The 23,831-nt window shown below is 44.1% G+C and overlaps 1 protein-coding gene across 3 annotated transcripts in view; it reads right to left on the reverse strand.

Moving 5' to 3' along the window:
* CCDC6 (coiled-coil domain containing 6) overlaps positions 1-3,849 on the reverse strand; it is a 65,953-nt gene extending 62,104 nt beyond the window's left edge. Inside the window, exon 1 of one of the 3 annotated variants that reach the window (XM_077821569.1) lies at positions 3,555-3,848. In XM_077821569.1, coding sequence (XP_077677695.1) covers positions 3,555-3,821 — 267 coding nt within the window. In that variant the 5' untranslated portion in view covers positions 3,822-3,848. Of the gene's footprint in view, positions 1-3,554 lie in introns of all 3 variants that reach the window. The other 2 variants (XM_077821570.1, XM_077821571.1) reach the window with 2 other exon arrangements.
* Positions 3,850-23,831: the final 19,982 nt, after the last annotated feature.

Below are 23,831 nucleotides of genomic sequence, written 5' to 3' on the forward strand. Positions count from 1 at the left end.
TTGGTAGGGCCCTAGTTATAAAGTTATGTTTTCTGATGATCCAAGACACTATTATAACATATTTAAAAAATACATATTAATTGACACCTTTAATACTTATAGGCTGAAAATGTCCAAAGAGCAAGAAGTTGACTTTAGAAATGGTAAATGACCTATAATTCTAGTCCTGTTGCACTGCCATAAATTACAAATATATACTTCTATTTGACAGAGAAATTGTGAACAGTTCTCCAGGGCCTCCACTCTCTCCTTGCTGATTTTATTTTCCTAATCATCTCTCTTTTCTATATTTCAGCAACTATTTCAAACAAGTGACTGCACTCTAGTTCGCCCCTTTGTGCTCATCAATATGTCACATTCTATTTTCAGAGTTCTAAACTGCCGAGCATTTCTGACTGAACCCACTTATAAGAGCTAACTGTACAGAGATCCTTCTGAAGAGGTTAGATTTTCTCGTATGCCCACAGGTTGCCATAGATATGCTTTACTTCTTTTCTCTATTCTTCTGAGATTTTTTAAAATAAACTTCACTTCTGGATTTTAGATCTGAACAAAAATAGCACCTGTTTATAAATTAACATCTGATTAACAGCGAATGCATTCAGTCCCCAAAGAAAACCCCAGACTATAAATTTTGGAAATGAGTGCAAAAATCTAATGGTTATCTTTAGAAATTACACACAAGCAAGTATATTTTTGAAACCATGCTGAGTATATCTCACTGTAAATGGCAAAAAGAAAGTCTCTGATAAGATCTCTCAGCCTTCATTTCTGGGCCAGATGATACTATGCTATTTAATTTAATAAAAACATGGCATATGCCTCTTGTAAAGTAATAACAGAACTGTATATTTCCCTGATTAGTCAAGGATGACAAATATAGCACCAAAATACTACTGTATTCGATTTCATGCACTTTTCCTGCAGACATCCTGCTGGACATTCAAATGGCTATTAGGAAAGCAGGAGAGAGGTTTCTCTTGAGGAGTTCCAGATTCCTTTTCTTAGCCACCAAACCTAACAGTCTATATACTCCTACCACCAATAGTAAAAAGCAAATTGGGTAGCCAAGTTATTGGTAATATATTTGTAATAAAGCTAAGAATTTGCTAGGCCTGACATGGATAAAAGATCACAGTTACGAGCATTTGCACTCTAAGAGACTCATCCTGCATATCAATGTGACTATTCACCTAAGTAAAGGTGTACAGAGCCAAGACCAAATTTCAATGAATACAAGTATGTAGGGTTATTTATAATGCCACAGAATTTTGCTCATGACTATAAAACAATATGCTTGCATATTAGTTTTGATAATGCAATTCTAACTACCATCACAACCACTATTCACCTAAAACCACCGAACTCTAAAACAATGGAAAACTAGAGCAGCTGCATGTTAAACATATTTACATATTTTTTTTTTTTACTCAGGATTACCTAATCCTATAATTCATGATGCAGACAGAGTTCTAATTATCCTCCTAAATGTTCATAAATCAATGACCCTTCCTCACATAGGCTAAGGCAATGTGTTTTTCACAGTTTTAAATTGACAAAGTTTACAATAACTGTCCTTGTATCTAGGGGCATTTTTTAATACTGGCACACTTTTTAATCCTGTGTTTCTACACCTGCAACAATGATGCTAAACAGTCTTATTTTAAAGACTATTTTTACAAATCAACTTTTCAGCCATAATTTAAATGAGTTTCCATCCAATCTATTCATGTAAAATGGGTAGCGTGCACACTAAAAATACGAATAAAATACTGGTTTCAGAGTAGCAGCCATGTTAGTCTGTATCCGCAAAAAGAAAAGGAGGACTTGTGGCACCTTAGAGACTAACGAATTTATTTGAGCATAAGCTTTTGTGAGCTACATCCAATGAAGTGATCTGTATGCATCCGATGAAGTGAGCCATAGCTCATGAAAGCTTATGCTCAAATAAATGTGTTAGTCTCTAAGGGACTAAAATACCATAATGGTAACCTGCATATTTTCTTACCACTTGTCTTCTCAGATGAGGAGTGAGAATTGAAGATGTACTGAATGTATCCATAAATTATGTATCCTTAAATGAACTGTCTTCCAGTCCATTCAACACCATTCTTTACTATGAGTGACTTTATGGAAAGTCTATATTCATTCTACATAAATCCCAGAACCCTTACTTCCCGTAAAATATTCATTTATTTTAATAAACTTGCATGTTAACTATCAATTACCAAATAAAGCCATATAGATCAGAACCCATCTATTAGCATCGAAGTAAGCAACTGTACTTCATTAGCCATGGTGAGGAAATCAGCATGTTTTCTCATCGAGTTGCAAATTTTAGGCCCCCATCCAGAGAACCTTACGCTGGCACAGATCCAATGGCAGGATCAGGGCCGTAACCAAGTGCAGTATTTACAATACTTCAGAAACACTATAAAACAAAAGGCAGAAAGTACAGAATCTTAAAGGAGTCTGATTATAGCTCATTCTCATTTTCTACTCTAGTTTTCATACAGTAAAGAACATTAAAATAGGAAAATATTTTAAATAAACTAATTCATATGGCACTCATTTTGAAAGACTTCGCCTGAGTTAAAGTTTTCTGCAAGCATTTGAGAAAGAGAGAAAGAACAAAAATGTGCCATTTATGCAAGAGTACATTAAGACTTAGACAGCTCTGAATGTGTTATGATTAGATCCATTTTACTTGAAAGGTTTGGCAGGAGGAAACTTCTTTGAGCTACAACAGCAACAAACCCTGCTATTAAAACCCAGTGTTTTAAACCCAGTTCTGTACCAACAGATTCAGGTATTGTAGTAGTTCCCCGAGGCCCTTATCAGCATAGAGGATGTTAAAACTTTACTAAACTATTTCCAATTATGTCAGACATCTAGGGACCCAACCCAAACACACTGCAGCACCGCCAACGCTTTTACCCCAACTGCCAGACAGGTGCGCTCAATGTTTACTCCTTTCTATAAGGAGGTGGCAAGCTGCAGAGAAACAGGAAGGAAAGCCTGTCAGGGAAGAGCCTGACCTTCTCCATCCGTGGTCCCCACCGAGTGGGGCGCAGACACGGTGCCCGACCCCCACCCCCCGGCTCCTAGGCAGAGCCCTTCCTAGTGCAAAGCGCTGGGAGTTTCCGAAGTCACGGAGTTCTCCCCACAGAGACTTCCCCCCCATCTCTGGGTCGCTTTCCCGTCACCAGCTCGTGCATTGCTCCAGCACCTTCTTTCTGGTAATTACACCCCCACCTCCGCGGCGGAGAGCGCCTCAGGACCCCGCGCCATTGGCAGGGCGGGCAAGGCCAACCACCGAGCGAGGGGGTGCCCAGGGGTCGCCCCTGAGGGAACCCAGCAACCCCACCGCAAGCCGCCCAAGAAGTGGGGACCCTCCCCAGCAGGCGGGTCTCCCCTTCAAAGCGACGCGGGAAAGCCGCCCGGCCCAGCGGCGCCTGGAAGCCGGGCGCCTCCCTCCCGGGCCGGCGGGGGCAGGCATGGCCCTGCCCAACGCACCGCGCCGCAGCCCCGCGCCGAGCCGAGCCGGCACTCACGATGGTGACGCTGGCCTTGCGCAGGTCGCGGTTCTCTTCCTGCAGCGCTTTGCACTTCAGCTTGTAGGTCTCCAGCTCGATCTTCAGCACCTTGTTCTCCTGCTGCAGCGAGGCCAGCCGGTTCGTCAGCTCCTCCAGCCGGAACGGCGAGATCACGATGCCGCCCGCCTTGCCGCCCCCGGCGCCGGGGCCCGCCGCGCAGCCCGCCGGCGCCACGCCGCTGCCTCCCGCGCCGTCCGTGTCGCTCTCGCTGGCGCTGTCCGCCATCGCCGCGGCCGCCGCCTCCCACCCAGCCGCTGCCTGCGAAGGGAAGAGGGGCGGGGGCGGGGCCGGCCGAGACGCAACCGCCTGGGCCGGGCGGCAGGGCGCAGGCTCCGAGCCGCGCTCGCCGGGAAAGCGGGGAGCTGCCCGCTGCACTGCCAGCCAGCCAGCCCACAGCGACACTGCCCGCGGCCCGGCGCTACTGCAGCCGCCCCCGGGAGCGGCGCTGCGCGGCCAGGGCAGCGGGGAGCGCCCCGCCCCTGCCAGGGCGCCCATCTCCTTCCTCTGCACAGGCGGCCAGTCACGGCAACCAGAATCCCCCGCGCTGTGACCCCCCCCCACTTCGCAGCCTCTCTCTCTCTAAACCACCCCCCAGAAACCCATCCCCGCAGCCTACCCAGCCACCCCTCGCTGCTGCGTGTCCTCTGCCCCCACCCTACTCCTGCAGCCACCCCTGCAAACCCTCCTCCACCCTCGCCCTCCCTACCCTCTCCTCCAGTCACCCCCCCCCCAGTATCCCACGGGTGGCAGCTCGCTCGGTGACCCACGCGTCCTTAGTGGAAAGGGTGTCAGGGTTCTTTCCCCACTCTGAACTCTAGGGTACAGATGTGGGGACTTGCATGAAAGACCCCCTAAGCTTATTTTTACCAGCTTAGGTTAAAAACTTCCCTAAGGTTCAAACTTTGCCTGGTCCTTGAACAGTATGCAGCCACCACCAAGCGTTTTAAACAAAGACTAGGGGAAGAGACCTCATAGAGACGTCTTTCCCACAAAATATCCCCCCCCAAGCCCTACACACACCCTTCCCGTGGGAGGCTTAAGAATAATATCCTAACCAACTGGTTACACAAATCATTAAAGACCCAAACCCCTGGATCTTGGAACAATGGAAAAATCAGTCAGGTTCTTAAAAGAAGGATTTTATTAAAAAAAAAAAAAAAGAAAGAAAGGTAAAAATCATCTCTGTAAAATCAGAATGGAAAATACTTTACAAGGTATTCAGATTCAAAACACAGAGGATCCCGCTCTGGGCAAAACCTTAAAGTTACAGAAAACAGGAATAAACCTCCCTCTTAACACAGGGAAAATTCACATAAAACAAAAGATAAACTAATCCGCCTTGCCTGGCTTACCTATACTTTTTGCTCTTTTTGAGCATCCTTTAGGTTTTCTTTAGCAAGGGCTAAAGAGGTTCAGAGGGTGTTTTGTAGGTTGGTTACAAAGTCCAAAATGTTAGTTCCTAGAGAAGGTGTAAACCCCTCCCATTGCTGCTTCACCAACTGTAATGGCCCCTTAACCTCACGGCCATATACAAGTTCAAATGGGGAAAACCCTAAACTGGGATGTAAAAAGAAAAGGAGTACTTGTGGCACCTTAGAGACTAACCAATTTATTTGAGCACAAGCTTAGCTCACGAAGCTCACAAAAGCTTATGCTCAAATAAATTGGTTAGTCTCTAAGGTGCCACAAGTACTCCTTTTCTTTTTGCGAATACAGACTAACACGGCTGTTACTCTGAAAACTGGGATGTGGTACAGCTCTGTAGGCAAAAACAACTGCTGCAACACTAGGTCCCAATCATTGGAGTGCTCATTTATGAATTTACGTATCATGGCCCCCAAAGTTCCATTAAACTTCTCCACCATGCCATTTGTTTGATGGTGGTAAGGGGTGGCAATCACGTGATTTACCCCATGAGCTTCCCAAAGGGTTTCCAGAGTTCCTGCCAGGAAATTAGTTCCTGCATCTGTGAGGATGTCGGAGGGCCAACCTACCCTGGCAAAAATGTCTGTTAGTGCCTGGCACATACTTTTAGCCCTGGTGTTGCTTAGAGCTACTGCTTTCAGCCATCAAGTGGCAAAATCCATGAAAGTCAGTATGTACTGCTTTCCTCTGGGTGTCTTTTTCGGAAAAGGACCCAGAATATCCACAGCTACTCGCTGAAATTGAATCTGAATGATGGGGAGTGGCTAGAGAGGGGCTTTGACCTGGTCTTGGGGTTTTTACACTCTTTGGCATACCTCACAAGATCAGACATAGGCAGAAACATCCTTGTCCATTCCCTCCCAGTGGAAGGACCTCCCCAAACGGTCTTTGGTCCTGTTCACCACAGCATGGCCACTAGGATGATCATGGGCTAAGCTCAAGAGCTTTTCCCGGTACTTAGTTGGAACTACCAACTGTCTCTGAGGATGCCAGTTTTCCTGGTGCCCACCAGAAGGAGTTTCCTTGTATAAAAGTCCTCTTTCTAAAACAAACCGGGATCGATTAGAAGAGTTGAGAGGTGGTGGGTTGCTCCGTGCCTCTGTCCAAGCTCTCTGGAGGCTTTCATCTGCTTCCTGTTCAGCCTGGATCTGTTCCCTTGATGCTGGAGACATCAGGTCCTCACTGGATTGTAGACCTGGGCTTGGTCCCTCTGGAAGCGATGCAGGTGATGGGGCTGTTTCCGTTGATGGTGAACCGCTCTCTGCTGGTACACTATGGGGTATTTCAGGCTCTGGCTGAGCCTCTTGTGTAGGGTCATCTGCTTCTGTTGCCAGTGGAGGCTCGGTGGTGCCCTCTGGTGTTGGAGCTGTAGATGGGGTTGCAAGCACTGGACTCAGTGCTGGCAATGGTTCTGGTGCTGGTTGCTTTGCCAGTTTTGGTTCAGGGACTGGCTTTGGCTGTGTCTCTGGAACTGGATCCACTATGGCCGTTGCAGTCGTTGGCAGGGGATCTGGTTCCACCACCTCCATCTGGATCTCTGGTGACACAGATGGGGCCCTGGTGGAAGGCTCAGGAACAGGGATAGGTGTGAAAGCTTGCTTAGTCTGGCTGCAGGTGACCATTCCCACCCTCTTGGCCAGCTTTACCTGGTTGGCCAAGTCTTCCCGCAGCCACATGGGAATGGGATAATCATCATAGACTGCAAAAGTCCATATTCCTGACCAGTCCTTCTACTGGGCAGGCAACTTGGCTGTTGGCAAATCAAAAGAGTTGGACTTGAAGGGTCGAATCGTCACTTGCGCCTCTGGGTTGATTAAGTTGGGGTCCACTAAGGATTGATGGATAGCTGAAACACCTGCGCTCCAGTGTCCCTCCACGCTGTAAGCTTCTTCCTGCCCACACTCACAGTTTCCCTTCGCTCTAATGGTATCTGGGAGGCATCTGGGCCTGAGGACCTTTGTTGTGACCCCGGTGCAATGAACTGTAATCTGTTGGGGTTCTTGAGGCAGTTGTCCTTCACATGCCCAGCTCATTACATTTAAAACATCACCCAGTTGACTGGTCAGTGGGGCGAGGTGGGTTGCTGGAGAATGGTGTGGTGGGACGATAAGGTGTCTGGAGTTTTCCTTGGGATGTAGGTGGGGCCTTGAGTTGCCCCCGGTGATAGGGTTTTGTTTCGGGTTGCCCCTTCTGATATTCGCTCCAACTGCTACTAGTTTTTTTCTTTTCTGCCACCTCCACCCATTTGGCTCCAATCTCCCCCGCCGCGATTACAGTTTGGGCTTCCCATCTAAGATGTACCTTTCTATTTCCTCAGGAATACCCTCTAAGAACTGCTCCATTTGCATTAGGAAGGGCAACTCTTATGCGGATTTAATACTTGCTCCTGATATCCAGGCATCCCAATGTTCCACAATGTGGTAGGCATGTCGGGTAAATGACACATCTGGTTTCCACCTTAGGGCTCTGAACCGCCGACGGGAATGCTCAGGTGTTAGCCCCATTCTGACTCTCGCCTGGGTTTTAAAAAGTTCATAACTGTTCATGTGTTCCTTAGGCATTTCAGCCGCCACCTCTACTAAGGGTCCACTGAGCTGCGGCCGCAGCTCTACCGTGTACTGGTCTGTAGAGATGCTGTACCCAAGGCAGGCCCTTTCAAAGTTTTCTAAGAAGGCCTTGGTATCATTGCCTGCCTTGTAGGTGGGGAACTTTCTGGGATGGGAAGCGGGACCTGGAGAAGGATTGCTAGGGTTGGTTGGTATATTCTGCTGAGCCCTTGCCTTCTCCATCTCCAGTGCATGCTTCCTCTCTTTTTCTTTCTCCTCCACAGCTCTCTTTGGGGCAGTTTCCTCTGCCTCCACCCTGGCTTTTTCTGCCTCCATAGCTCCCTTGTGGACAGCTTCCTCTGCCTCCACTCTGGCTTTTTCTGCCTCCAGCTCCAAGCGTCTTAAGGCCATCTGTCTATCATGCTCTTTTTGTTTCTCTTCAGCTTCGAATCTGGCCAGCTCTAGTTTATAAGCTGCTTCACTGGTAGTCATTTTCCTGCTTTCTTGTGCTTAACTCTAGCTATACCCGAGAGTTAGGGAAAAAAAAAAAAACTTGTGAATTTCCCTGCAGGAGGTTAACTACCCTGCCTTTAGGTAGAGAAAACTCCAGCTCCAAAAAGAAAGATCCCTTTGTAAAAAAACTAACACCTCTATCTCCAGGCAAATAGACAGAAAACCCTCTAGTTGCTCTCAGCTTAAAAAAAGAAAACCTCTTCAGGTCTGTGCTTCTGGTTCAAAATGATCTCTGGTTCAATATGATCCCACCACTCTGCCACCATGTCAGGGTTCTTTCCCCATTCTGAACTCTAGGGTACAGATGTGGGGACCCACATTAAAGACCCCCTAAACTTATTCTTACCAGCTTAGGTTAAAAACTTCCCCAAGGTACAAACTTTGCCTTGTCCTTGAACAGTATGCTGCCACCACCAAGCGTTTTAAACAAAGAACAGGGAAAGAGACCACTTGGAGACATCTTTCCCCCAGAATATCCCCCCAAGCCCTACACACCCCCTTTCCTGGGGAGGCTTGAGAATAATATCCTAACCAACTGGTTACACAAATCGTCAAAGACCCAAACCCCTGGATCTTGGAACAATGGAAAAATCAGTCAGGTTCTTAAAAGAAAGATTTTATTAAAAAAAAAAAAAGACAGGTAAAAATTATCTCTGTAAAATCGGATGGAAAATATTTTACAAGGTATTCAGATTCAAAACACAGAGGATCCCACTCTGGGCAAAACCTTAAAGCTACAGAAAACAGGAATAAACCTCCCTCTTAACACAGGGAAAATTCACATAAAACAAAAGATAAACTAATCCGCCTTGCCTGGCTTACCTATACTGGTTGCAATATTGGAGACTTGGATTAGGATGGGTTGGAGAAGATGGATTTCTGTCTGGCCTCTCTCAGTCTCAAGAGAGAACAACACATAAACAAAGAGCACACACAAAAGCCTTTCCCCCACTCCCCCCCCAAGATTTGAAAGTATCTTGTCCCTAGGTTAGCTGAGCTTCTTAACCCTTTACAGGTAGCAGGATGTTGCCTCTGGCCAGGAGGGATTTTTTAGCACTGTATACAGAAAGGTGGTTACCTTCCCTTTATATTTATGACAGGGGACTACTAGCAAAGAATCCTGCTGGCTACCCCAGGGCACACGTGGCTGGGACAGTGACTCTCTGAGACTGTTTTAGCCAATAAAACTCAGCCAGTCAGATACCCCTCCAGGGACAGCAGCCAAGGCCACGCTGCAAACATTACCTCATTTTAAACTGCCATGGAGAGTGGAGGAAAGTGTATTTGCATTATTTAGCCCTTGACCTCCCATCCCCATTGCCTATAACTTGCCGCACACCTATGGCGTTCCATGAATAATATCCCTCCCAACACTGTGGTGTGCTATGTTGTCAAGCTTGTTTGACCCTGCAAATACTTAAAGCCTGAGATCTGGTATTGCTATCATTATTATTACGTCTAATAAGCACCATGTCTGCTTATGGAGCTGTATAAAAGATAACACCAGTATATAGAAAATGTTCATCCAGGTTTTTTTCCATGGTAAGAGAATTTGAAGATTTAACTTTTGTGTCCATTAATTATCATAAGTTTCTCATCTGATGGCAGGTTTTTGTATAGTTTATGGCAATTTTTGCTCTTTCCTCTCTGGCAGCATTATACAGGTTTTCTTATTGATAATAATGTCAAACTGTTTATGCCAAACTTTAGGTTTAGTGTAAAAAAAATTGCAAACATGTTTTTCAGAACATTAATATTTTAATGCAATTACCCAAATAATCAGTGTAGAGTTTTTCTCCCTTGTTCTTGATGTGAAGTGCTTTATGATAATTTGAGGACATTTTTCTTGTACCTTTCTTGTGTTTGGGGCATTAGAATAGAATTGTTTTCCCTACTAGTAGGTAGTAAGTGTTGATTTTAGTAGGCAATGGGTTGCAATATCTTATTCACTTTGGTTATATCATTTCTCTCTGGAGTCTGATTCTGCATTAAGAAACCTGCAACCACGCAGGACCCACCAACTTCATTGAGGCTCTGCATGGGTGTAGAATTCCACCCACATGGTTCTCAGTACAGGATAGGGGCTGCAGTTTTTAATGTGTGTGTGTGTGTGTGTCACATTTAAACATCTAGGACACAGGAAGTCAGGGGGGCTCCACACAGGCTCAGTGGTTCATCCATGGTGAAACAAGGTGAAAGACCATGGCCTATGTGTAACATTTGTTTGCAGAACTTTCGGTGATGAGTTTCATTCCTGCCAGTGTTACAGTCAAGCCCCAGCCTTCATTTCCTTTAGTGGAATAAATGGTGGAACTTCACTGCTAATTTTAACAGTAGTTTACTGGTGTGTTGTATTTATCCAGTAGGTATTTTTTTAAAAAGGCCCAAGGAGTTTTTTCTTGTAAATCAGTCTGAAATTCCTTTATATATTATGAGGTCCATCCAGGTATGATGAAGTAGACACAGAGCTAAAATGGAGCAGAACAATAAAAAATTAAACAGATTTAAACAAAACACATTCCCTTGCTCCCATCCTTTCCAGTAGCAAAATCCCTAACAAATTGAATGTGTGCTTTGTTTGCATATATCTTAGCATTCTAGACTGAGCCTCCTGGTATTAGGGCCTGAGGCTGCTAGGGAAACAACGTGGTATTAAGAACTGGGTTCACAAAAGACTAAGACCAAAATTTACAAGCTTGAGTACTTAAATTTTAGCACCTCTATTTCTGTTGAGGTACCAGAATAAGAGTGACTCCATATTTAGAGGTTTTGAGTACTCCAGCTCTTCTTGACTCCTCACATGCGTAAGTACTACTCCATGTGAAGAACAGTGGCCAAATCAGATTCTGAGTATTGTTTGTGATACTGGCAGTAGGTGCGTGGGGCGGGAGGCATTTTAATAGAGTGCAAAAAAGTCTTCATCCTGCCTCACTACTGATTTAATAATCTCTCAATGAATGGTAATGCTTTTTAAGTGAGCACTTTGACATACTTTAAAAAAAATATAATCAAACAGCTTATGCCCAAACTTTAAGTTTTGTGTAAAAAAGAGAAAAAAAATTACTAACCATGGCTTCAATCCTGCAATGTGATGTGCACAGAATGACTACTGTGCCTACACAGAGCGTGGAGCTTCATGCAGGAGTAGCAGTCAACCTGTGCACAATCACAGTGAAGGATTGGAGGAGCCCTAATGTTTTACAAAACCTTAATATTTACCTGCAATTAAAGCAAACAATGATTTGTGTGTGTGTGTGTGTTTGTATTCCTCTGCAGTGCTATGAATCCAAATGCAACAGAACTGTGTTACTGCATGACAACCAGAAAGTGACACGATGAAAAAAAAATACAGTGAAACTGACTCATCTAATTTGACTGGTCACAAAACCTAAACAAACATAATAGATAGTGAAAATGAGATTTTCAGTTTCTTTCAGTTATAATAATTTAAGGTGGTAACAAGAATAAGAATCTGATGCTCTTCTGTGTTGCATCAATTTTATACCAATGTAGCTCCATTGCTTTCACTTGATAACACCAGTGTAAAGCTGCTTTAGCAGAATGGAGAATCAGGCCTATTATTGTCATTTTTACTATATCTCTTTAAAGGATTGTATCATTGTTAAAGCAAAATGAAACCTTGTTCACACAGCCTTGCATTGGGTTTCCCATGCTGCCAGTGAACAAAAATGATGTAACTTTTCAGCAAGCTGGCTGCTTCCTACAGGCTGCTCAGAAATATGAACTGCAATTTAAAAACATTTTATCAAATAAATTTCTGTATGGTGAGAAGTGCTTCTTAACCTATGAATTTTCAAGTACTACAAGTCTCAAAATGGGTGAAACTTTCCTTTTAAAGCATCTAAATAATTATATGGCAAATTATAGGAAATATTGATTTTCTTAAGCTAAGTGCTTCTGTAATATCTTTCTTGTCCAGTGTAAATTCTTATCTGGGTCGGATGGCAGTAGACAAGCAGCTCGTTACACTGGATAGGGATTCTGGAAAACCAGTGGTCTGAGTGATGTGAAAGAGTAGGCTAACTAGAAATAACACCATGTGGAAACACAGATATAACAGCATTCCTTCCACTTTATTCATCACTAAGCTACAGAGGATCTGGCTTGCCTACATATAAATTCACACTGCTCCTTATCACATTATATCTGTTGGTTTCCACACTCGCGGCTTTACTGCAGCATGGACATTCTTTCTTGGCAGGGTATGAAGCAAGTTGGCTTACTCTTGCTAGTTGTCACCAACTGCCTGGAAAGGAAGCCTTGCTGCATAGAGTCAGCATTTTTTCAGATGCCTGACTCCCTTAAAGGGGCCTGCAAGGCTTCTGGAGAATAAATGTTCATCAGGAATTAGGGAAAAATAGGTGTTCTGATAAACCGTACAAATACTGAAGAATAGTACAGAGCATATGTTTGAAGAAGTTTGGAAAGATGCTCACATCATTTTCTTCTTTGCTAATGCAAATGAGATCAAATTTGTGGGTTTTTTCTCCACTGTTTTTTACTGTTATTTCAAGGAAAGGCTGTCTAGTTTTCAGCTTCCTGTAAAAATAATTTGTATGAAACCAAACATTGTCACAACAGGGATCTGAATATGAATTTACATTACTGCAATAGAAACCCATTATAAAACACACAATATTATAAAAATACCTATCATTTATTATTTGCTAAAATTTGACAATATGCTCAGCTTTTTAAAAGACCTGCCTTGAGGTGGTGCTTACTGTCACATCAGGGCAGCTGAACCAGTATTCTGCCTATGGTCGACCCAGAGCACCCACTCTCAGACTTCTGGCTGCCCAGCCATCACATTTCCTGGGAGGAAAAGTTTGTCTCTCTTGCTCCTGAACAGGATATTTCCAGGCTGCAGTTTCCTGCCTGAACTGTGAATTCCCCAGCATCATTTAGAGACTTAGACTTTAAGGCCAGAAGGGACCATCATGATCTCCTAGTATGACCTCCTGCATGTTGTAGGCCACAGAACCTCATCCACCCACACCTGTAATAGACCCATAACCACTGGCTGAGTTACTGAAGTCCTCAAATCAGGATTTAAAGACTTAAAGTTACAGAGAATCCACCATTTACACTAGTTTAAACCTGCAAATGATCTGTGCTTAATGCTACACAGGAAGGTGAAACCCCCACCCCACTCCGGGACTCTGCCAATCTGACCCACGGGAACATTCCTTCCCAACCACAAATATGGCAATCAGTTAGACCCTGAGCATGTGGGCAAGACCCACCAGCCAGACGTCTGGGAAAGAATTCTCTGTAATAACTCAGAGCCCTCCCCATTTACCGTCTCATCACTGGCCATCAGAGATATTTGCTGCTAGCAATTACAGATGGGCTGCATGCTGTTGTAGACAGTCTCATCAGACCATCCTCTCCATAAATGTATCAAGCTCGGTTTTAAAGCCAGTTAGGTTTTTTGCCTCCACTACTCTCCTTGGAAGGCTGTTCCAGAACTTCACTCCTCTGATGGTTAGAAACCTCGTTCTAATTGCAAGCCTAAACTTGTTGATGGCCACTTTATATCCATTTGTTCTTGTGTCCACATTCACGCTGAACTTAAATAACTCCTCTCCGTTCTTGGTATTTATCCCTCTGATGTGTTTATAGACATCATGATACCTCCCCTCAGCCTTCTTTTGGTTAGGCTAAACAAGCTAACCTCTTTGAGTCTCGTCTCATAAGATTGGCTTCCATTCCTCTGATTACACAAGTAGCCCTTCTCTGCACCTGTTCTAGTTTGAATTCATCTTTGTGAAACATGTGTGATAAATGAAGGGGGAGAGGGGAATAGCTCCCTTTTATGGACACCCAGCCAGCCAGTTAGCTATAAAGTCCCTCTTGGTGGCTGTTCTCTGCTTGCTTTACCTGTAAAGGGTTAAAGTCCTCCAGGTAAAGAAAAGGGAACATGACCAAAAGAGCCAATAGGAAGGCTAGAACTTTTTAAAATTGGGAAAGAAGCTTGCCCTTTGTGTCTGTTGTTGTTCTCTGAAAAAGGAGACACGGAGCAGCAATGCTATAAGCAGCTTTAAGCCAGGTATGAGAAATTATCAATCATACCTAGAATGACTAATTTGAAATCCCCAAAATATGTAAGTAAATTAGGAATGTTTAGGAAGATGCAATTAGGTTTATTTCTGTTCATTTTTTAAGGCTTGTGGACTCCTCTGTGCTAACCTCAGATGCTTTTGTTTGCTTGTAACCTTTAAGCTGAACCCCCAAGAAAGCTATTTTGGGTGCTTAATTTTTGGAATTGCTCTTTTAAAATCTAGCAAAAGCCTAAGTTCCAGATGTATTTTCTTTCTTTTTTGTTTTTAATAAAATTTACCTTTTTTAAGAACAGGATTTAATTTTTGGTGTCCTAAGAGGTTTGTGCATGTTTGATTAGCTGGTAGCAACAGCTAATTTCCTTTGTTTTCTTTTTCAGCTCTTCCCTGGAGGGGGAGTGGGAGTGAAAGGGCTTGAGGGTACCCCACAGGGAGGAATTCCCAAATGCTCCTGCCAGGGTCCAAGGGGGTTTTTTGCATTTGGGTGGTGGCAGGGTTTACCAAGCCAAGGTCATAGAAAAGCTGTAACCTTGGGAGTTTAATACAAGCCTGGAGTGGCAAGTATTAATTTTTAAAATCCTTGTGGGCTCCCACCTTCTGCACTTGAAGTGTCAGAGTGGGGATTCAGCCTTGACAACATCGGAGACCAGAATTGCACACAGCACAAGATAGTCTGGTTTTCCTTTTCTTCAGAGACTATAAAGAGTGCTGTTGCCACAGCTAAGTTACCGCACAGTCATTTCTAAGCAAACATATTTATTCCTAAAACGAAAGAAAACAATAAAAGAACCTACATACATGCTAATAAGCTTAACAATGCTCACCCCAACTCCAACAAGTGCTCTGGCCAGAGACAGTCCACCCAACTCCACGTGAGGTTTTTCTTCTGTAGTCATAACTTCATAACAGCTGTGAGCTCAAAACAAGCCCACACATGAACATATGATTCATTCTTTTATCCACGTTTGTGTCTTTGATCTACAGAGATCGTGAATCAGCCAGACAATGGCTTTGTCCTCAAGGCCTAGCTTCCAAAGGATGGGTCCATCCTGAGGTAGGTAATTTGCATTCCCCTCCTCCCATATATTTTCAGGGAAACCCACACAACTAAACATTCAGTCTTGTCTGGCCCATTGTTTTAAAAGAGTCCGTTGATGCTTATAACACTTCCCAGAGCTTACATTAGTCCTTTCTCCCCCTTAAAGAAGTTATATACAATCCACAATAATATATAAATGTTTGCATTTTTAATACAGTAACGCCCAAGATACTTAACTTAATTCAGTAACGTTTAACGTAATGCAGTAAGGTTTGTCCAGGATATTGCAGGAAATTGCCATATCTGTCATGCTTATAAATATCACTCATTTGGTGTGAAATACCTTTGCCCCACCATCACAGTGTTACTCAGTAGGACACCCATAGATAGCTTAGTCTTCAGTGTAGTTCCTACTCTGGTCAACAGGGCTTGCTGAGTTCCTTCTGCTTCCAGGCATTCTGAATAGAGAGCCAGGGGCTCCAGGCTCCTCCTCTTTTGCTCCTGGTCTTTTCTCACTGTTCTTCCTGGTGGATCTCTTGCTCGTGCTGTGCTTCTTAGTGCAATACAACATGGCAGATAGTAGCAGGCCCCAGCCAGCCCAGGGGAAAGGGAAAGGTGGCTCAGAGGGGCCAGCTTTCTCCCCTCATAACCCTGCTCTCATCAGTTGTGTGAGTTCAATCATGGGGTATAGTTGAGGATCCAGGCTAATAAATGTGGGGGTTCAGTACTACATTCTATTACTGTACATTCAAATGTACTCACGATTTCCAATTCTTCTTCAGATAGTACCTGAGCAGGCAGCACTGCAGCATGTGTACTGGATTCCCATGGTCATTTTCACCATTCTAGCATCCAATGTTAGTGCTCATTTTAGATGGAGCTGGATATATTCTGTATAATGTATTATATATTGCGGAAATAAACCTCCTCTCAGTGATTAGCTCATAATATTTTATTCCACTTTGTTATTGATCTTGTATTTGTATTGATCATGCCCTCAGAGTTTTCTCCATTTGTCTGCTTTATTGTGAAACTGGGATTTATATGCTGCAGAGTAGCACATTTAACTTTTGAAAGAGCTCAAGAAGAGTCAGCAGTGAAGTCTCTTCAGGAATAGAAAAAGATCCCAATCATATCCGACTCCTGCCCAGCTATTTGGCTGACCGACAAGCATTTTCTTTGTCTAGATCATATAGTTCACAGTGGCTAAGAAGAGACAAGATACTTCCATACTGGAACAGCTGATTTATATTGAGAATTACTCTCTTAATCAATGGAAAGATGTACTATTTCACTGAAAGGCACCTTATGTACATCAGAGAGCATCTCCTTACGGAAGTTATTAGTCTGATATTAGATATCTTGTTCATTGTGAGCCCGTTGGAATCAGCATTGCAGAACATGCCACAGTTTGCCCAAGCAGCTTGAATAATACAAACCAAAACTGCAGAAAATCCACCCGGGGTCAGTTTGGATTGCAGAGACATTGGATGTCAGTAGTGGTTTTTCACTAGCAAGAGGTACCTCATGCAGCAGTTACTGTAGCCCTACCCATGGAGAAACAATGCCAAAACAGCCTATGAGTAAGAGTGGAGACTAAGAAAAATTAATTTGGCTGTAATCGTATTTTTATGTCTCTTTCGCTTGCATCTTTGAAGAGCCTAACTGCATTTTTCAGTTGGAACTGAATTTGTGTGCGTTCCCTGCTTTCCCAATTGCTTCTGCTCTATTTCCTCATCAAGTTGCTCTGTACCTTTTCAATACCAGATCAGCTCTGTGGAGAATCCATTAGCCCTTTGTGGAACGAGCATACCTTTCGGGAAAGAGATTATGCATCTCACATAGGCAGGAATCAGGGCTGTACTCTAAAACTGACTCCCTGTTGGTTTTCCATGTTACAGATAAATGTGACTTGTATTACATGCATTAGACCAAGGCTGGTGCTATAATGGAAGCAGCTTTACAGATTCGTAGTCAAAAAGCTTTGTTAAAAAAGATATAAGGATGAAAGTGTGTTTCATCGAAGTCCAACTTCTGTCCAAAACCAATATTAAAACTTTCTTTTCTCAAATATATTACACTCATAAACCCTCCTCCCCCAAATATTAGAAAATCCAGACATGAACAGTCAAAGGGTGCAGCCAGTTAACCACAATGTGAAAGGTGCACAGCCCTCCCCGTGCCCAAGCATGGCTTTGCAGAGGCCTGCCTCAGTTTCCAGCCTGAGGGTCTAGCGTCCTGCCCAGCACTTCTTGGTCTTCTCTGCAGGCCTTGGGAGTCAAGGTTCCACATAAAGTTTAATGGATCAAAAGGCCATCAGGCTGAGTTTCAGGTTCCTTCTCCTAAAGTTCACTGAGGGCAACTAGCGCAAATTCCGAAAGACACACTATTACCTGAATAGATTGGGGGTGCTTGTTAACTTCTGTGTCAGAAGGCCATCCATCTGGGGGCTTACTGCACCTGGAAGAAGGTCATCTGGACTTGGACCTGTTTGCTGCAAGATAGAACAACAAATAAATAAAGTTTTTCTTTGAGTGGGCAGATAGGAGAAATGCATATCATGTGTCTTTTCTCTCACACTGGGGAAATGGGCTCCATTAAGTCTCTTTCTCATTCTCAGGGCACAAAGGATTTGGCAGGACAAAGCCAGAGTAATTCTGGTTGCAGCAGTATGGGCAAAACAGACCTGATTTTTTAGAGCTAGTCAGAGAGTGTGCCCCCTCAACCCCCAGGAAACAAACTTTTCATTCAGTGAAAAATTGAAAACCAAAATAGTTAGGCCAAAACTTCAAATAGTTTGATCTGGAAATGTTGCCATGGTGCCTTATGGGAGTTGTGTTTTGAGTGCTTCATGCTCCATTCTCCTCTCTAGGCCAGCATCCCCAGTTGGACTACATCTCCCATGATGCACCAAGATTTCCCTTCTTGGTGAGTGGAGGGAGTGCATAATGGAAGAGGAAGCTCCCTCCTCCCTCACTTTGAAAAATGAGTCAGTCTTAGGGTTGCCAGGTGTCTGGTTTTCAACTGGAATACCCAGACGAAAAGGGATCCTGGTGGCTCCCTACCTGCCCTAACTCTGCACGGCTCCCGGAAGCACCCGCCAGGTTCCTGTAGCCCCTAGGTGCATGGGCGGCCAGGGAGGCTCTTCACGCTGCTCCCATCCCAGTGCCAGCTCCACAGCTCCCATTGGCTGGGAACCATAGGCGCCAACTCCGTGGGTGCTCCGGGACTGGAACACCCACGGGGAAAAATTAGTGGGTGCTCTGCACCCACCAGCAGCCAAGTTCCCCTCACCCCCGCCCCTCCCCGGCCCTGAGCGTGCCGCATCCCCACTCCTCCGCCTACCTCCCAGTGTTTCCTGCCTGGCTGCCGCCAAACAGCTGTTTGGCAGAGTTAGCACGCTCTGGGAGGGTGGGGAGGAGCAGGAACGTGGTGTGCTCAGGGAAGGAGATGGGGAAGAGGTGGTGCCGGGGCGGGGATTTGGGGAAGGAGTTGGAATGCGGGTGGGAAAAGGGTGGGAAGAGGCAGGGACTCATGGAAAGGGTGGAGTGGGGGCGGAGCCAGGGGCAGAGCAGGGGATGAGCACCTACATGAAAGAGGGGAAGTCTGCGCCTATGCTGGGAACCGCAACCAATGGCAGGTGCAGGGGCGGTGCCTAAGGTCCGCAGGGACCTGGCGGCTGCTTCCTGGGAGCTATGATAAGTGTTGCTGGGATTCCAAATCCCCTTTTGCACCCCAACTCCCTGACCCAGGAGAAGGCCCCTCCTGCACCCAAACTCCCTCCCGGAGCCCACACACCTCCAACACCCAGCCCTGAGCCCCCTCCTGCACCCCAAACTCCTCATCCCTGGTCCCACCCAGATCCCACACCCGTAGCCCGAGTCCTCAACCTCCTCGCACCCCAACCCACTGCCCCAGCCCAGAACCCTTTCCCACACCCTGAACTCCTAATTTTTCGCCCCATCCAGAGCCCATACCCACCCCTCCCCCCTGCACCTCAACCTCCTGCCCCAGCTCAGAGCCCCCTCTGGCACTCCAAAGCCCTCATCCCCAGCCCCACCTCCACCCCAGAGTCTACATCCATATCTGAAGCCTTCACCCGTCCCGCAGTTCAACCTTCTGCCCCAACCTGGTGAAAGTGAGTGAGGGTGGTGGAGAGTGAGCGACAGAGGAAGGGCGATGGAGTGAGTGGGGGTGGGGCCTTGGAGAAGGGGCAGGCAGGGGCTGGGGCAGGGCAGGGTGTTCTGTTTTGTGCGTTTAGAAAGTTGGTGACCCTCGGTCTCAGTCTGTTCTCTGCTCCCCATCCCTGGAACACCAGGCCTGGGAAGGGAGTGAAGAGTTTCTTGCCCCTGCCTTTCCACCCCAGGCCTGGAAAGGAGAAGATTCTGCTACAGTGGCCCCCCACTCCTGCCCCAAGAGAGAGGGTGAAGAATCCCTGGAGCTGTAGGAAGAGCAGAGATGGAACTTGTGGGTTGCTAGATGAGCAGATGTGGGAGACAAAGTTGATATAGGGGCTAGGGGAGTACATACTTAACTGCTGAAGTGGAGGACTTGCTGCTATGGGGCTGAATTAATCAGTGAGAAACTTTTGTTTTGAGGAGAAACTGGAAACCTTGCACCTTCAGGCAGCCAGTAAAATCCTGGGGGCCAGAAGCACCTTACTTTGTACATTTGGGAGAGCTGGCAACACTAGAGCACACGAACCTTGAGGGTGGGCAGGGGAAGTTAAAAAAATAAAGAAAAAGGCCAAAATACATGATATAATTTTGTTTTTAAAAAAATCCCATGATTTTTTGATGTCTGACATGTTTTTCAAAATTCTAGGGTTGGCAAATACCAAGAATGGTGAATGCAGCCATAGAACAAGAGTTACTACAGTAAGTAGCCCTTTTTATGTTTGTTTTCTCTTGTTACTGTTTTAGAGATATATTCACAAGAATGTATGTCCAGCTTTTGTTCTGTGAAAAGAAAAGTGTTTCCTCAGGGTTTCAAAGCCTTGTGTAAATGTCTGAGGCATAGAAACTGGATGATTTTTTTTATTTTATTCAATTTTAATTGTTCTATTTGTTTTTATTTAAGATATATAATGCACATATCTCATTTTGGATACGATATTTCATTATAACCGTATACATTAATGTTATATTGTTTTAAAGTTGCAGTTGAAAAAAGGCAGTGGGTTTAAGTTAAATTAAAATGTATTGTACACTGTACTGTTAAATATATGGAATAATGTCATCAACATTATTTCTAAATAAACCATTCACTAAGCTTGGGTAATTGGCTATTCAGTTATTTATGAAGTGAATTTTAGTCTTTTAACAAAGTCATTTGTACATTGGCAACATTGTTATGAGTTAATTAAATCCTTAATATCTCTTAATGTAGTACTTTTTTGCTCTGATCCACAGTGAATTTCAGATTTTATTCTTATTTAATGGTTTATAACAGGGGTGGGCAAATTACGGCCCGCGGGATTGCCCCCCATAGTGCCGCAGGCCCCGTGCCGCTCTCAGAAGCGGCCGGCACCACGTCCGTGGGGCCTAAAAGAAAAATAACCACCTGCTGAAGCCTGCATGACTTCTACTTTCCTCTCCCTTGCTCAGTTTCCTGTTTAAATAGCTCAGCCCTGGGGACGGGCAGGACCTACTTGATTACACCCCAGGTTGTCCCTTGTATGGTAGTACACTCCTTCACACTTGTGTTTTTAAATAAGGACTCAGAGACCATGTTTTTCTCCTGCTTGATCATACAGTGAACTCACTGTGTTAGAGCTGCTATTCACTATCGGCTGCTGTACCAGTTCCTTGGGAATGCTGGCAGCTTCCTTCAGTTAGAAGAGCGCAGGTTATACTCTGGCAAGGTTCATGATCTGGTAAGTATAAAGGTGACTTAAAGCCTCTTTTGCATCCCTTTCTCTGGATAGTGTGGTGCATTTCCTCGACCTTATTTGAGGATCTGGGCCATAATCCTGATGTTGTGCCATCACAGTCCATTTGAATTGAAATAGATTGATGTAATAAAAAGAGGCTTTTGGCTCTGACCCTGCAGTCTTCATACACACTAAACTCTCATTGAAATATGAAGATTGAAGCACTGGAACCTTTGTGAGACTGTATTATAACCTTTCTGAACTACCTGGAGGCTAGTTAACAGGGCTGGATTTAGGGGCAGGCGACCCAGTTGACTGCTTGGGAGGCACCGGGCTCAGGGTATTGTAAGGTGTTCCAAAGTTTAGCAAATGGAGGGCGGGGGTGCCAAAGACAGTCCTTGCTTGGGGTGCCATTTGGTCTAGGGTTGGCCCAGCTAATTAACTAAAGTCCAAGAACAACTTAGCGAGAGCTCTTCTACATTACAATAAATGTACAATAGTGCTGAACAAATCAACCAAGTTTTCAGTGTCATTAGGGGGCCATTGTTCATTTAGTGGCCAGTTTCTCCAACCTTCCAGGTTAAGACTCTGTCCTGTGTCTGTTTTAAGGGTATACTTTTGGTATAAAAATGATGCCCAGAAAAAGTTACCATATAAGCCTATGTGCTTTCCTCTAAAAAATGGCTCTTATCGTTAAACCTTATAGTTTGTATTGCTCTATTGCACATATAACAGAAACTGAAGATGTGACTCAAGAAAGGGAATTTGCTTTAACAAATTCATGCCTGACTTGTTTTTAAAGGTTTTTAGCAACTGAACAAAATATTTAGGAACAGAATCAATAGCTCTGATGAGTTATCAGGGTATAATGTAAAACTCTTAAAATGCAAACTACCTGATGAAATAATTTGGATATCTCCCTTGATATAATACTGGACAGAAATGAATCCTCTCCTGAATAGTTAATAACAGTTCAGTAGAAAATATCTGCTTTAATTTGAGGAGTTAGTGTGTTCTTCAAGTTGAAAACAGACATTGTATTGTAAAAATGTGTTATCTTCATGTGAAAATTGTTTTGTCCTTCCTAAAAGAACAAGAGATTTCAATTTGATCATTATCTCTAGCAGAGTTGTTGCCACAGAGAAGACAGAATATGAAATATTTCTGGGAATCTGGAAGATATCAGTCCTTGACGTGATAGCTCTTTAGCTGCCTCATTCTTTTCCTTCCAAAGGAAACTTATTTCTTCAAAATTTAATTTGCAAATTAAACCAGTGTTCTCTTTTCATAAAGTTCTATGTGCTCGATTCAACTGGTATTTCAATTGGTTTCAGTAGGACTACTCGTGTACCTAAGTTCCTTGCTGGCTCACATGCACTGAATCCCTGATTCAGCAAAGCATGTAAATATCTGCTTAAATCTGCCCCTATTAAACAAACTATTTAGGGGGCTTGACTTTAAACTGTGCTTATGTCACATTGACTTCAACATTAAGCACAGTCTTAAGTGCTTTGCTGAATTGGGGGGCCATAGTCTCCAAGGGAAATGGCAGAAACCCCCATATCACTTGGGACATTAAAGCTAGACTGGATAACACACTAGCAAATGTACCATAGGGAACAGTCCTGCACTGGCAGAAAGCATCTGGAACATAGTAGGTCTTTCCTTCTCTACTCTCTGTGATCAGAATCAGAGGCAGTCAAGGTCACTTCTAGATTGCATGTCAAATATTTTACCAGTTGCTTCTTTACTCAGTTTAAAAGAATAAGTGAATACCAGAAATTTGGACGATGCCCTATCCTTTGGCCTTGTTCCACTTTTCTGGGAAGCCCAGTTCACAATCCCTCACTCATCCTTTGGGATGAGGACTGTGTCTTTGGTTTTATTTATACAGTGCTTCTGCACAATAGAATCTCAACTGTGCTTGGGGCATGCTATGCAACAGCAACAAAATAATAGCAATAATTCGATGAGACAACCTCTGCAGCTGGAAAATGAATTGTAGCACATTATTGTAACTGAGAGCTGTGTTAAAACTAGAAGAGACTGTCTTTCAAAATCATGCCGATAGCATTAGAACTACAGTAGAACCTTAGAGTTATGAACACCAGAGTTATGAACTGACCAGTCAACCACACACCTTATTTGGAACTTGAAGTATACAATCAAGCAGCAGCAGAGACCAAAAAAAAAAAAAAAAAAAGTAAATGCAGTACAGTACTTTGTTAAGCATAAACTACTAAAAAAAAGGGGGGGAGGCATTTTTCTTCTCATAGTAAAATTTAAAAGCTGGATTAAGTCAATGTTCAGTTGTGAACTTTTGAAAGAACACCCAGGACATTTTGTTCAGAGTTACGAACATTTTAGAGTGACTAAAGGTGTTCATTCCCGAGGTGTTCATAATGCTAAAATTCGACTGTAGTCAAAAGAAATTTCAACAAAGTGTTATTTTTCAACTAAATAAAAGTTGAACCTGAAATGTTTTGGGGAAACATGTAGGTTTTGATGGAAATTGAGTTGGAAAGTTCTCATGCTGAGGATGGAATTTTCAGTCAGCGATGTCCACCCCAGAACAGCCAATAGCAACTGGAGGGGATGGCAAAATCTGAAACTGAGGCCCTCTCATTCTTCCAAAAAGCTCCACCCCTTGGCCTAAGAGCCTCAGCCTTTAAGTGAGTCCCTTCTATTATGAGACCAAATCATTTTTAGTTTCCTTTCATTACTTTCTTTGTCTCGCTCACCTCCTCTTTATTTTCT

Source organism: Eretmochelys imbricata, chromosome 7 (assembly GCF_965152235.1).
Source record: "Eretmochelys imbricata isolate rEreImb1 chromosome 7, rEreImb1.hap1, whole genome shotgun sequence".
Taxonomy (NCBI): domain Eukaryota; kingdom Metazoa; phylum Chordata; order Testudines; family Cheloniidae; genus Eretmochelys; species Eretmochelys imbricata.